Raw genomic sequence first — 14492 nt, 5'->3', positions numbered from 1 at the left:
GAAAAAAAGAACACCGACTCTTAACATTCAAATACATATAGTTAGATACATAGCTACTAAATGTTAAGAAGTTACAATCAACTGTCCTATTCTTCCTCCTCTGCAGACTTCTGTAGCTTGTCATTCTAAAGTTCTCAACACCACCATAATCTAGCATCTTTTAATGATGACCTCAAAATTCTTTCTGTACACATACAAATTTCAGCTGAACTATCATTGCTCTATACCCCCCAAACCACTCAAAATTTCTTCCTTTTCAACTCCTTGGGGCATCCACCTTATGGGGCTACCTAGTGTTGAAAATACATTGGAGAGACAGGGCCAAAAAAAAATCTCAAAAAAAAGTTTCCCTCTTTGCAGGACTTAGACCTTCACCAATATAGCCTCCCTTGGCGAAACATTTCATTTGAATCTACAGATATCCCTCAAGAATGGAGACAGTGAGGGCAAGTCCAAGATTATGACACAGTTCAGAACTGGTAGCCTGGCTGTATGTGGAATTACAAGCAGAGCTCAGCACAACTCAAAAAAACCTCCAAAAGCAATAGTGACACAAGGACAGAGATCAGTAGCAAGAGTTCTAAAAATAGCCCACAATGGCAACAAAACTATTAAGGTTTGAAAATGTGACAGCAGACTCCAAAATGCCTTTCTTCTCTGTGTAAGAATAACTGGAAACAATATATCCTCATTCGTTATAGGAAGAGATCAAAGATCAGGAAGCAGACATGTGCACACACTTACAGGGGTTCCTTGGAAGCACACAGCACCTGATGAATCACTGCATAAAAAAAGAAACCAAGAAGGAACACTGGACACTGACTGAGGCCGACTTAAAGCTCTGCATAACGGCGTGTCTTGGTAGGTCACAGCTGTTACTGTCTAGCACAGTGAACACATAGGTATTTTTTGAAAGAATATATTCATCCAAAATCTTAAATTTTCCAAAGTCTGAGGATGAAAAAAAAAAAATCTCAGATATAATGTCATAACTAGAGCCTGCTAGGTAGGACACCTTTCTAAATATTATGGAACCTCCACTGTCAGATCTGCACTTAAAACTTTAAGGTTAAATTTTTGTAGTTTTCTTCTCTATTAGAAAAAAGATACATTAATCTGTAAAGAAGCATTTTAGAAAAATGATGTATCATTGGCATTTTGTGAAAAAAAAGTAATATCTATCTCTATGGGCTTCTTGGAATTCTATTCCACTTAGCAAAATCTATCCTACTCTTTAAAAGAAGGAATAGTGGAACTGTTTCAGAAAGAATTAAATTTATATAGTACAGTTAAAACAAAGTATTTCTCATCTTCAATAGGGTCATTCCACTGACATATTTAACTGAACTTCAAAGGAATAATGTCTTGTGATAAATTCTCACCACAAGCGTATCACAGTTTCTAAGAAGAAACAAAGCAAGCATTTTACTGGAGCCCAACGTCAGTGGATTCATGCTCAAGACTAGACACAAGATGCTCATTCGAGAGTCATGACCACCCTCACAGGTACAAGGGACTGGCCAGCAGGAAGCAACAGAAGATTAACAGTTCCGGCTCTCAAAGTGAACATCACAGAGAGGTGGCCAAAAAAGTAAACAACGAAATATGAAATTTTAAAAGTGCTCTGAGAATTTCAAAGAGTAAAGCAGAGACCTAGGAGTGAATGACATAAATTGTACACATAGCAAGAAAGGACAAAGAATCCCAAATACCTAACCAGCCTCACAGGAAGTCAGGGTAGAAGAAAAATTTAAATGAAGAGATAACAAACTACCAAAATCCTTTAAACCCAATAATTACAAAGGATATAATCATGGATAAAGATAAGGGTGTTTACTGGAGAATTATTTAACATAAGAGAAAAATCTCAAAACCCAAACATCTAGTAACAAGGAAATTAGACAACAGAATGGAGTATCATAGTCATTAAAATGTATGAATGAAAAAAATGACGAGAAAAATGATAGTTTTCTTAAAAGCACACAATTATACTTACATTATCTTAAGCATATTAATAGGTATACAAATTTTTAAAGGATCAAAAACAGAAGTAGGATTATGAGTGATTTTATTTCATTTTACATTAGTCTACATTCCCCCAGACATTATACCTCAGTGTTGTTACATCTTAAATTGGTAAAAGTTATGTAAGTTGCTGTATTTTAGGATTTCCCTTTAAAACCATTAATAATCCTTTCCATTTTCAGTAGTGAATACCTTGCCCCCAAATCCCATAGAACCCATGGTTTAAATAGGTTAATTTGTATAAACTGTGTAGAATAAAACCTGGCGGGTAGAAAGCAATTACACAGGTGTTCATTTTATTCAATAATTTTAAATTCCCTTTTTCTAAGTCAAAGTCATTACTGTGTTTTGGAGCTGATCTATTCTTCATGGCACGTGACAAAAAAAATTAGTTTTTTGGTTTTTTTTTTCTTTCTTTCTGAATTCTAGCCTCTCTTAAGAGAGATGATTGCTATCTCCCTTTGAGATTCTACTTCCTTCCCAAAAAGAGCAAGAGTAAGAAATTCAGTCAAATACCAAGTTTCTCAAAGGGAAGATAGGAAATTAATGAAGCAGAATTTAAAAATATGGTTAATCCTTAAGACACACCTAAAAAAGTGTATTCCTTAACAGATTTATTAAAGAGTCTCTCACATATCAACATTTCACAGGACTGTACTCTCAACACTAAGAACATACATTTATCCAGACGAAGAAATGGAAAAATCACATACCAGAACCCTATGATAGGAAGAGCACTGTATGTAACCGTCTGGGGGGAAAATGTCTTTATAGGTTTTTATAAGATGCTTGGGCTGTGTGTGGAGGAGTGGTGGTGGTATGGAAAATCCCGGGGGAAACTCAAGAAACCAAAGGTAGGGACAAACTGCTCTACGTAATAAAGGAATGGGGAATCTGACCTTGCAAAGTAGAGGAAGACTTGCCTGAGAAATGAAGCCCCTTGTTAAGTCCACATTGCTTACTTATGTTTTTGTAAAAACTGATTCTTTTACCCAAAGTAATACTGAATTCTGCATCTAACGGTAAACAAGACACAAGAACTGACTTACAGGCATACCTGGGCCGTCCACACAAATAAACTTAGTCCATGGATGTATTTGTTTTAGTTCTGACAAACATATGTGTGCATACCATCCATTCAGAATACCATCCATTTAGAGTAAGATTTTCAAGACTTTTTTTTCTTTTTAATATTAGCATTTTTTTAGTTCCCCTACTCCATTTTCCACTCAGAGGCAATGGGGAATAGGTGTCATTTCTTTTAGTACCCAAGCCCACCTCTACAAATAATACTACAGTGCTCCTGCTTGCTTTTTCGCTTTCAGGTGTTATCAATGGCTGTCATCACCATTCTTCCTCCCACTCCCAACACAAACAGTAATGTTTCCTAAAGAACTTTTATCTAAAATATAAAAGAAACTACGACTCAAATAGAAAGGCAAACAACCTAAAAGTGGACAAAAGATCTGAAGGGACACTATACATTATTGGAACCCAAAATGTCCATCAACAGGTCAATGGACAAACATACTGTGGTATATCCATAGAGGCAAATCCTTGTATCAACAATAACAAAACTGAACTATTACTATATACAGCATGGGTGAATTCCAAATAACTATGCTGAATGAGAGCCAGCCCCAAAAGAGCACACACTGCATGATTCACATGAAAATTCTAGAAAGTTCAAATTAATCTATAATGAGAGAGAGCAGACCAGTGATTGCCTAGCGAAGTAAGGAGACAGAAGAGGAGAAAGGAGGGAAGATTACAAAAAGGCACAAGAAAATTTTTAGGGGAATGGCTGTGCTCATTAACCTGACCATGGTGATAGGTTCACCTCAATATAATGTAACAAGTTTTTCACTTTAAGTATGTGCATTTTACTGTATGTGAATCACTCCTTAATAGGGCTATAACAATTTTTTTTTTAATTATGAAAGAAAAAAATAGGACAAATACACTACAGAGGAGTTCTGAACTCACATATAGGACTTTCTGACTAGGGAGTTCTCTGCAGGGTGATCAGACTGGGACTTTTTTTTTTTTTTTTCCCAGGACAAACTCCTCATACAAACACAGAGCCAATGCCAGAATCTTTAAGTTTCCCCCAACCCCCAGAGCTGGTCAGGATCCTCAGAGAAGACATTTCAACTCTGGCCAGCAGCCTAAAAGCTAAGAGAAGGCAGGCAGCAGGGAATCTTAACATAAATATGTAAACTCAACACGTTCTCAAATTTTAGTATGCTTTCGGTAGGGAGCAGACTTAAATGCCACTTACGTTCCATTTCTTTAACTGGAAGTCTTAGATAAATACATTTATTGAAAAACTAGGTAATTTTTCATGAATGAAACACAGCATATCACAGATGAAACATCAAATTTTGATAAACAGGTTAAAAGACAAAATTAGAAGGCAAATCTGAAAGAATAAAGAATTAAATGGCTGAAAATTTGGGGCAGGGTGGGAAGAAAGATCTACAACAGCCATAAAAAATTTTTAAGTCGAAACTTTCAAAAAAATAAAAATAAAACTCCTTGACCTTGTATTTTGCACTTTTGGGGAAGGTAACAAAGAAACCCAGTGATTTACGCAAGGTCACCTGGCTTTTTACTGGTGAAAGTAAAATTCAAATTTAAATATGGAGAAATCTAAACAGAACATCACAGAGTAAAAACCCAAATCAGAAATTTTAGCTCCAGTCACACATACCAAAAGACACATAGGCTCAAGGTGCCTGGGTGGCTCAGGTCATGATCCCAGGGTTCTGGGATCCAGCCCACATCAAGCCCTCTGCTCAGTGGGGAGTCGGCTTCTCCCTCTCCTTCTGCCCTCTACTGCTCTTGTGCTCTCTCTTAAATAAATGAATAAAATCTTAAAAAAAAAAAGACACACAGGCTCTAAGACACGTGGGCGTTTCTAGCAAAAGGAGTGAGGCAACAAAAGGTCCAGAGGAAAAGTAGATGCGATTGGTTCCAGCATCCAATTACATATAAAAATATAGCAGAGTTTGACCCCAAAGGCAGGAGAACTGACATTTTACCCTGAATCCACTCTGCAAGCAGGGAAGGGCTGTCTGCTTGATGTTCGTTTTTCAGAGACCACATATTCAGAGAGTTGGATGCTAGCGGATCTCCTTTTCCTAGACTTCGCCTCATCTCTTTCCCATGTCACTGATTGACCCTCCTTGTATTCAGTCCTTTACCTGCATTGTTGCCCTCTTAACTCTACAGTTCTCCACAATGGTATCAGCTGTCGGGATTGTCTAAAGACCCGTGTTTGTGATTGGCTTTGTAAACAAAGAGTACTTCAAGCAGCACTCCCTTAATTTTAGGCTTCAGTAAGGAAGAATGATAGCAAAGAAACTGAAAATCTTGCATAAGCCTAGATTATTAGCAGGGAAGGATGGAGTATGTGCCAATGTCATCCACCTGTGTCCCCGTAGGAAAAGAGCATACCCTAGCCCATTTCAACTTTTCCTGGTTTCACTGATTTCTGCCTTCACAGATTTCATTTTTTGCTCCTCGTTTGCTTAGAAATTTAAGTATGATTACTACTGCCAGCTTAAAGCAGGAGCAAGTCTTAAATTTCTTCTACAATAATCCCTTACCAACAATTAAGTCTACACAGTTTAAAAGGGTTGGAAGAACAGTCAACTGCAAAATGAACGAGCTTTAGAGAGCAACTTTTCTCAAGTGTTTTTTAATATAACAGCTTACATACTATCTATATCAATCAATTGCCTGAATGTCTGAAATTACGACTCATGTATTATAAGCATTTAACATAACTGATAAAGTCAAGTACAGGCTTTCCTTTCTTTCTTTCTTTCGTCCTTTTTTTTTTTTTTTTAAAGATTTTATGTATTTATTTGAGAGGGAAAGAGTGAAAGAGCGCATGCAGGGGAGCAGTAGAGGGAGAAAGATGCAGGCTCCCCGCTGAGCAGGAGCTCCATCCTAGGACCCTGGAATCATGACCTGCTCTAGGAAGGCAGATGCTTAACCATCTGAGCCACCCAGGCGCCCTGAGGCTTTCCTTTCTTGACCTAAGAAAGGCAGTTAGAAGAATAACCATATTATACTGTGCTTTAAACTTTAACAGAGACCGTATATCTACCCTTCCTACAATGATCCCACACCAGGTCACGAGCAAACATTCATTCTCAGTTCATAGAAAAGGACTCTCTCAGAAAAATCAGAACCCTCGGCGAACACACATTAACTTGGTCCCTACGGTATTTCTATCAATAAAGAGCAAAACAAGAATATCATAGTTTAAATATTAAACCATAATATATGCTTCCAACTATGGTGTTTCACATCATGCAACAGGCTAACGGACTACAGATCCAACAAATACATCGTTAAGAACCTCCGTTCCAATGAAAGAAAAGATGTCAAAGAACTAACAGAAAAACGAAACTGGTCATCTTAAGATACAAATTTTACTTGTATAATGAATTTTAGCATATAATGACTCATTACAATCAAAATAAAACCTAAGAGACAAATTAATTACTAAACTGAAATTAAGAAATGGAAGATTTCCTATACTACATTCTACTGTCCTTGCAACTTTCTATGGAAGACAGTTGTCTTCCAAAAGTAAAACAGGTTGTCCTATGAGTCCTCCTCAGTTAAAACTGCAAAGGTTAAAAAGGCTTCAGAAACTCACCAAGAAAAATTCCTCAACATTATCTGCTTTACCCTAACAACGCAAGCCACACAATACCTAAGTCCTTAATCAATAGGCCGAAAAACGCTGACTGGACATTTGCTAGATAAAGTTCTATGTATCCCGGACAGCCCATGTTCTTATCTCAACTCCTCTATATTATCTCCAAATGAAATTAATGACTACGACAAAAACAATTTATAATAAATGGAAGTGTATGACCCAGACTACACATACAGAGAAATTCAGACAAAAAAGTTAATGAGTGATGATGGAGAAAGGGAGACTAATGCTGAGTTTTGAAGGATGAGCACACTTAGATAAACAAGATCAAGGGTCCCATCAGGTGAAAGGAAAAACATAATGAAGTCACAACAAAAGGAATGAGCAGAGTGGACACACGTGGCCAGACTCCATGACTGTCCCCCAGTGGGCAGCAGTCAGCACTAAGTTACTAGCACTGCTCTTAACTCCAAGAAAGGTGATTAACAGTTTGACCTATGTGAATAGCACCCCCTGGAGGTGTGCAAAGTGCTAATCCCATTAAGTAATACAGAAAAGTGGTGATCCTATTAGGTAATATAGAAAAGTAACAGGTGGGATAATCCAGGAAAGGGGATTCTGTGAAACGGAACAAAGCATTAAACACATTTACACAGATGCCATCCATATTAACATATCAAAGGATGGGAGAAGAACCAAACTGGAAAACTGCAGAAACCAGCAATCTTGGATTTTAGTTTTGCCCCTCTTCCCTTAAAGAACCCCCCCCCCCCCATTAATATTTCTTGAAGCCAGTGTTCTGAAAAACACTTTGGAAAATACTGAGCGATTTTACAAAAGGCCTTCAGAGCTAAGGTGCATGTTGATAAAGAGAAAAATGAAGAACCGTTAGAAGTTTTAGTGAAGAAAGGACAGCAGGAAAGCTATTTAAAAACAACAAAAAAAAGTTCTGGCACAAATATGAAAGATAGATTAAAGCAGCAGATCTGAGCGTTCTGAGAGTAAAAGACTGTTTAATTTCCTTCTGGGAGCAAATTCACTGAGTTAGTACAGTGAACAATAAATTCACACTGTAAATAATCGAGTTATTTAAAAAGCATCTTTTAAACAATCAAATCCTTTTTCAGATCTATTTTTCAGAAAGTACAACTTTTCCTTCTAAAGTTACCAGGTCTTTACAGTAGTCATAACAGCTTACAGTTAGGCAGTATAATCTCAGATTTCACAATGTAAGCAAGCACTGGTCCATTCAAAACTATCTTTATTCTTTCCCCCAGAGGCCCAGCTGACAATAATATTAATACAAAGCAGCTATTCCAGAGGTTGGGATACCACACTGTTGGAAGTTATTGCACTTAGAAGTACCAAGTAATATTTTCACCAAAGAGTTAACTAAAAACACGGCATACTGTTTAAAACAGTTAACACTATCCTAGGAAAAATTTAATAAAAAAATGTTTCAAAAGAACACGGTGAAAAGTTTACCCATAGTGTATCTGGATTTCTCTGCCAGAAATCTTTATTAGTTTCGATTTCCACAGTCATTTGTAAATTATAACCCATGATGCCTAAATATATCTTAAAGCACAGCCAACAAGCCAAAGCTTTTGGAACAAACAACAAAAAAAAATGTTCAACACAATCTTTAAATGGATTTACTTTGAAATTAATTTCATCATAAAATATATTTTAAATACAATAAAGGCTATTTACTACTGTGTTACAATGAAGCAGAAACAACTATTTTAGGACTTAAATAATCCACATGTGGCATATAGTATTAGATAAAACAGTTTAAAGTCAAACCAGTTTATATCAACTGGACCTCAGAGTAGATTGTTATAAAAATTGTTACTTAGCATCTAAAATTTTTTAACAAATAGTAAAAGAGCAGTAACTTCTGTTTTAATGCTCAGAAGAATGAATTATCAATTAGTTTTATATCATTAATATTACTGAAAAATCATTAGACACTAACCTGCTCCTTTTGAAGAACAGCTGCCTATTAACTGAAATTGATAAGGACCACCACTTATCCACCAATTAATGGCTTTTTAGTCTGAAGGAACATCTAAAGTTTTTCCTTCTAACAAAATGTAAGAGCCAGACTAAAGCACAAATATTCAGTTCTCCACTGACATAGGATTCATTACTTTTACCAAAATAAGTCCCTATGTTCAAGTCACTTGGAAATGGCAGACATGGGGGCATGAAAACAAAAAGAGAAGAACATTCTTTAAGAGTTCACAAAGATTAATAAGTAACTTAACAAATAACCACAGACAGATCTTTTACAGGAAGACAGTGAACACAGATAACAAAAGTATTTTCAATTTACCAGGTTTACAATCGTCACAAAAACCACCAATCTCTAATCAAGCATGGGTACAAGAGTCAAAACTATTTGAAAGCACTAACTCTGTACACAAAGTGAAATCTTTACATCTCTACCACATCATATAATTTTAACCTGGTCATAAATTGAAGATGTTTCTCCAAATGCACCCTGCTGGGCCCCACCCCCAATCTGCTGAATCAGGACTGCAGGGGCAATGCCAGAGGTCGACCCTGTCAGTCACTCCCCCAGGTGATCCTCAGGCCCATGGATGCTGGAGAACCACTACCTTCCTGGTGAGATTTATAGAAAGCTTTTGAATTTCAGGAACTAAAAATCTCCTCCTTTGGGAACTTTGTAAACTAAATGTCATTACAAATTAACATTTCAAAAAGATTTATGGAATACATATGTTTGGCAGAAAAACAAGTGCATTAAAAAAATTATAGCCGAAATTGAAAGAAGAAACTTTTAGTACAGGCCACTTTATTTTTGACACAAGATTTAAGACATCCCTAATCATTTCAAAGACCAAGAGGTCTTTGCAAACAAAATTCCTTACTTAAGATGATCCAATTCACAATATTAAAAATATAAGGTTTCATACGCATTCAAATTCATTTTACTCATCTGTTAATAAGTAAATCAGGGTATGAACTATTTCCATTATGCCAAATATAAGCAATAGATTATATTTACACAGTATAAACAAACCTGTCTGTATCTGAGTATTAAATTTACTCTGGTCAGAAACCCATTTTTCATAAACCTATGTAACTTTCACAAATTCACATAAAAACATGTACAATGGAAAGAGCAATAGAATAAAAGCAAGAAGCCACCTAGAGTCCAGTTCTGGCTAATCTAAGTGCTAGCTATGTGACCTTAGGGCCTAGACAAATCCTTTTTACTAACCTGGGGTGGACCCAGTGGGGGTGGGGGGGAGTACAACTATCTTTTTACTCATCTCACAGGTCTACTGTTGTGAGACTCAAAGAGGCAGTATGTTACATATTCTGAAATATTGCAAAGAGCTTTATAAAACAAAAGCATTATTACTAAACAAGCAAAATTTGAGAGACACTGTCTTTAGGAGCCTGCTGTAAAACAGACTATTACAGAAACAACGAAGAACATAAAAATTATCTTTCAGATTCAACTACATATTAGGCATTATTGTGTATTCCGTAAATTACAAATAAATTACACATGAATTCATTTCAGTTACCTGACCAATGTCCCCATTTATAACAGACATATTTCATGCATAAAGACAGAAATGAAATTAGATGGGCCACCATCAATTGATAACTGTCAAAACTAGTCAATAAGTATACTATTCTCTCAATTTCCAAAATAAAAATTTTTAACAAAGCAACAGTGCATGTGTATGTTTATGTAAAACAACTGTAAAAGCTAAAAAATAATCTTTTGAAGTTTATCTTTAAAAAAATTTTTCCCATAACCACTGAATCATTTGCCTTCAATGTTAACCACAGATTCTATATATTCTAAAATAAGCTACTCGTGTTGCCCTTTTATTTAATCACCTTCGCTTCTACAAAATAATATTTCCTTCCAACTGGACAAGTAAGGTCTTAATCAAGGTGCAAAAATTTTAAAAAGTTTCTGCTTCCTGGTATTTTTACTCCTTTATTGTTTTGCTCATTCATTACAAAATTCAAGAATAAAAAAGTGAAAACAACCAATTTCAACTGCTTGTATATGTAACAAAGTACAAAAAAAGGGGGCAAACACTTTCGTTGTTGTTACTACATAATAAACAGTTGTAATGGGCCATTCTTCTTAAAACCTGTTTAGCTATACACAACTCAGTTCTCATGATAAAAGACTGTTTCTTTCAAAATGAAGTTAAACATATCCGACAAAGGCATTTAGTAAAACTTAACCCACAAATCACAGTTTCTATCAAATCATGCAAAACTGTGTATAATTACTCTGCATACATCAACCTAACTGTTCAAATAATGTCCTTAACATGGGGCCATATTCCACAGACTGAAAAAGTATAAGCCACTCTTCATCTCAAGCAAATCTGTAATTCAATTTTAACTTAATACAACATCTATAACTTAATAGCTTATGCTTCATAGTGATCTATGAAGAAATCGTAAGTATTCAATTAAAACTTAAATGCAGATAGAAGGGCAATAATATCTTGTGGTCAGTAATGAAAATTGTATTTGGTAACTTGGACACACTCATTCCTTGAGAGCTAAAATTTTTGTGTCTTCATGCTACATCCGTAGTCACAATTATCAAAAAGTATCCTGTGCCTAAAGAGATAATGTACCTTAAATTTTTTATTTGGGAGAAAGGGGGACAGAAGGGAGCAAATGGGCAAGGAAGGAAATCTCACCAATTCAGCTGTCAGCTACAGCCTTTATTATCTAAGCATTAAAGACTCCATTTATTTTTTGTAAGAAACTGCATTTGAGAGGAGTCATATATAGAAACCACTTTTCCCAACATGGTCTTCGGTAACTCTGAATGTATGTACTCGCGCTGGAAGTCCTCAAATTTGTATCATTTAAAAACAAGCAATTATAAAACTCACAGGAAAGCCATAAAAGGCAGGCTGTTGGAAGATGAAAAACAAAAAAATTACTATAACCTTACTCAAGGTTAATAATTTTACAGATAGTTTGGATGTTTCCTACAGAATCTGTTAATAGTACAAAAGCTCAAAAGAAACCGTAAAACCACATCACGCTGGTAGGTACCTGGATTTGGTGGTAATAGGTAGGTTTAAATATCTATTTACAATGCAGCTATTTCCTTATTTCTTTTCCTAAGTAGGTCCAGACTATCATTACTCCTATGATCATATAAGCACAAATCAAAACTAGTTTCTCAGCTCATCTCAGAATTCTACATTAAATCTCAAGCTTCAATTAAAAAACCAAAACTTCCCACATAACTGCAGGAAGAAAAACAGACAATTTTACCTTATGCGTCTAAATAGGGATGTCATAATGACAGCCGCTGCCATAAAAATCAAGAAGGCATACTCTGAATTTTCACCATTTTAATAAAAAAAAATCACGAAATTTTAAATTAAAGGTGGCGCTCTGTCCTCAACTCACCCGATTGTGACTCACTTTTGCAGACTATATGGTAGGAAATAACAGTTACTTTTCAAAGATCTTTGCAGTTACACCCAAACCAAAATCAGGACAGAGTTCCACCCTTAATTACAGCAATTTAACTGTCTCGTCCAAAGCAAGGTAGAAACTAAAACGCCCCCCCTGAAATCATGGTTAAATAAGTCCATTTCACAGACTAGTTTTTATAAAGATTCCTTGTAAGAAAAACGTTTCTATTTACTTCAAATTTGAACGCATCATGATGGAAAAGGAAAAAAAAGGGGGGGGGGCTGCCCAAACGAAACGCACAAGTACAAAAAACAGATTCCCCTCCAATCCCTCTAATTCTCCCAATCCGCCTCTATCACACGCGAGGACAGGGATTCTGGGGAAGGCTGGCAGCAGGGCAGGCGGTGAAGGCCCTTTATTGACTCACGTGGGCCACCATCCAAAGGGTTACACACCCTCTGCTCGAGGACAGCCTCGTACAAAGCAGATCCTTAAAAGTACTTCTTATTATAAAATACACCCACGTTGAGCAAGAGCTTTATTTTAAAATAAGATTGTCCCCAGGTGGGGGAGGTTAAACACAACAAAGGCTTCCATGTTGTAAGACAGTCCAGACATATGCATATACCTATACACATACGAAAAAAACACCCATATAACTAATTCATCATGAACAGCAATCGATACCAACCAACGAGCCATTAGATTATTAATAAACCCAGAAAGTAGCATGCATAACAGCCAAAGGTGACTGCTGGCTGCGCTCTAACCCCAGGGAAGGGTAAAAATACGTGTGTGGAGTTGGGTCCAGCCCTCCCCAGATTCAGAGACCCCCCCCCCCACAGACGTCCCTCAGGACCCCCTGCCCCCTCCCCCGCGCTCCGCGCCCAGCACCGCTGCACCGCGCAGGATGCGAGCACTCCCAGCGCGGCGAGTCCCGCAGAAAATTGGTGAATGAAATGCGCACGGAGTCCAACCTAGCTAGTGACCGCGGCGCAGAACCAGGGGTCGCTAACTAGCTCACCACAAGATTCTCCAGCAGGATGGGATAAGGGAGCACACCCCCCGCCCCCGCAACTATAATGCGGTTCTTTCTACTGACCCTTTCCAAAGAGGGAGTGGAGGACGCACGGGTTTTTTGTTTTGTTTTGTTTTTATTTTTCCCTTTTCAACTAAGTCCAAAAATCTGAATCGGAAGGAGCCGTGAACATCTTGGGGGGGCCAGGCAGGAGACACCGGGAGAGAAGCGCGGCGGCTCTCGAACTCCCGCGGAATCACCGTCCAGTGTGACAACGCATCAATCAACCAGCCCCAGCGAGGGGCCGACGAGGGGCCCCCGCCCTCAGCCAGCGAAGGGCCAGTAGGGCCGAAGTCGGGGATTAGAGGGTGACCCTCCCGGGGCGCGGGGAAAGAGTGCCGGGCACCGCTGCCCTCAAGGTCACCACACGCCGGGGCGGGGGCGGCCAGCAGCAGGATGGGCTATGGCGCGGCCGAGGCGGCTGGAAGAAGCCGAAGAGCAGCGGGTGTAGACACGAAGCCCCACGGAGCCCCGTCCCTCGGGCTCTGGGCGGGGACTCCTGGCCGGACCGGGCGCTGAGGCGCACGCCGAGGAACCCGCTCACCTTTCTCCCAGGGCGGGCGCGGCAGGAGACAACCTGCGAGGGGCGCCCCGAACGCCCGCGCCAACTTCTCGGGACTGCGCCGCAGTCCGCTGAGCGCCCAGCGGTCAGGACCCCCGCCGCGACACCCAGACCACAGCGTTCCGCCCGGCCTCCCCCGCAGGTGACCTGACCCGCCACCACCGCCGCGGGCGGGCGGCAGCCGCCACTCACCTCGCCCGGCAGCAGGAACCATTTTCCGAGGGGGGAGGAGGTAGGGGAGGCTGCGGGAGGGTCGAGGGGTGGGAGGGAGCGGTGGGGGGCAGCGGGAAGCACGGAGAATGGGGGCTCGGTCCTCTGCTCGTCCGCAGCCGACTCGCGGGGCTCGGGGCGCCACGCGGAGGTGCGGCTACACCTCGAGGATGAGGCGACCGCGGAGCCCAGAGGCTCGGCGTCCACCAGCCGGGGCTCCCTACTCACGCTGCACTGCGAGGAGGCGGCGGCGGAGGAGGCGGCGCCCAGCCCGGCCCCCGCCCAGAGCCCGGCAGCCGCCGAGTGGCCGCCCGCGTCCCCGCAGGACCCGCCTCCTCGGCTCCGCAGAGCCGCACACAGGGCGCGCCGCGCTCAGCACGGGCAGCTCCGCCAGCCTCACGCCGCCGTCCGCAACAGCAGCGGCGGGCGGGGTGCAGCCCCTTTCGTGAGCACCGCAGCCCGGTCCGCTCCGGGCGGGGCCGCGGCCA

At 39.8% G+C, this 14492-nt stretch overlaps 2 protein-coding genes across 9 annotated transcripts in view; one reads left to right on the top strand and one right to left on the bottom strand.

The window, feature by feature from the left end:
* The window catches only part of LOC116593453 (transcription initiation factor TFIID subunit 4-like), a 30961-nt gene that overhangs the window by 15828 nt on the left and 641 nt on the right, over window positions 1-14492 (top strand). The window contains exons 2-4 of the mRNA XM_032347731.1: window positions 13380-13514; window positions 13592-13879; window positions 13976-14457. Coding sequence (XP_032203622.1) covers window positions 13380-13514; window positions 13592-13879; window positions 13976-14457 — 905 coding nt within the window. The remainder of the gene's footprint in view (window positions 1-13379; window positions 13515-13591; window positions 13880-13975; window positions 14458-14492) is intronic.
* The window catches only part of ATP2B1 (ATPase plasma membrane Ca2+ transporting 1), a 121051-nt gene that overhangs the window by 106345 nt on the left and 214 nt on the right, over window positions 1-14492 (bottom strand). The window contains exon 1 of one of the 8 annotated variants that reach the window (XM_032346796.1): window positions 13987-14090. The exons of the other annotated variants lie outside the window; for them this stretch is intronic. The gene's annotated coding sequence lies outside the window, so the exon portion shown is untranslated. Of the gene's footprint in view, window positions 1-13986; window positions 14091-14492 lie in introns of those variants that run through there. 8 annotated transcript variants of the gene reach the window in all.

The sequence above is a fragment of the Mustela erminea genome, chromosome 6 (assembly GCF_009829155.1).
Source record: "Mustela erminea isolate mMusErm1 chromosome 6, mMusErm1.Pri, whole genome shotgun sequence".
In the NCBI taxonomy this organism is placed as follows: Eukaryota; Metazoa; Chordata; class Mammalia; order Carnivora; family Mustelidae; genus Mustela; species Mustela erminea.
The sequence above is the reverse complement of the archived record's forward strand: the minus strand, read 5'-3'. Positions and strand labels throughout refer to the sequence as shown.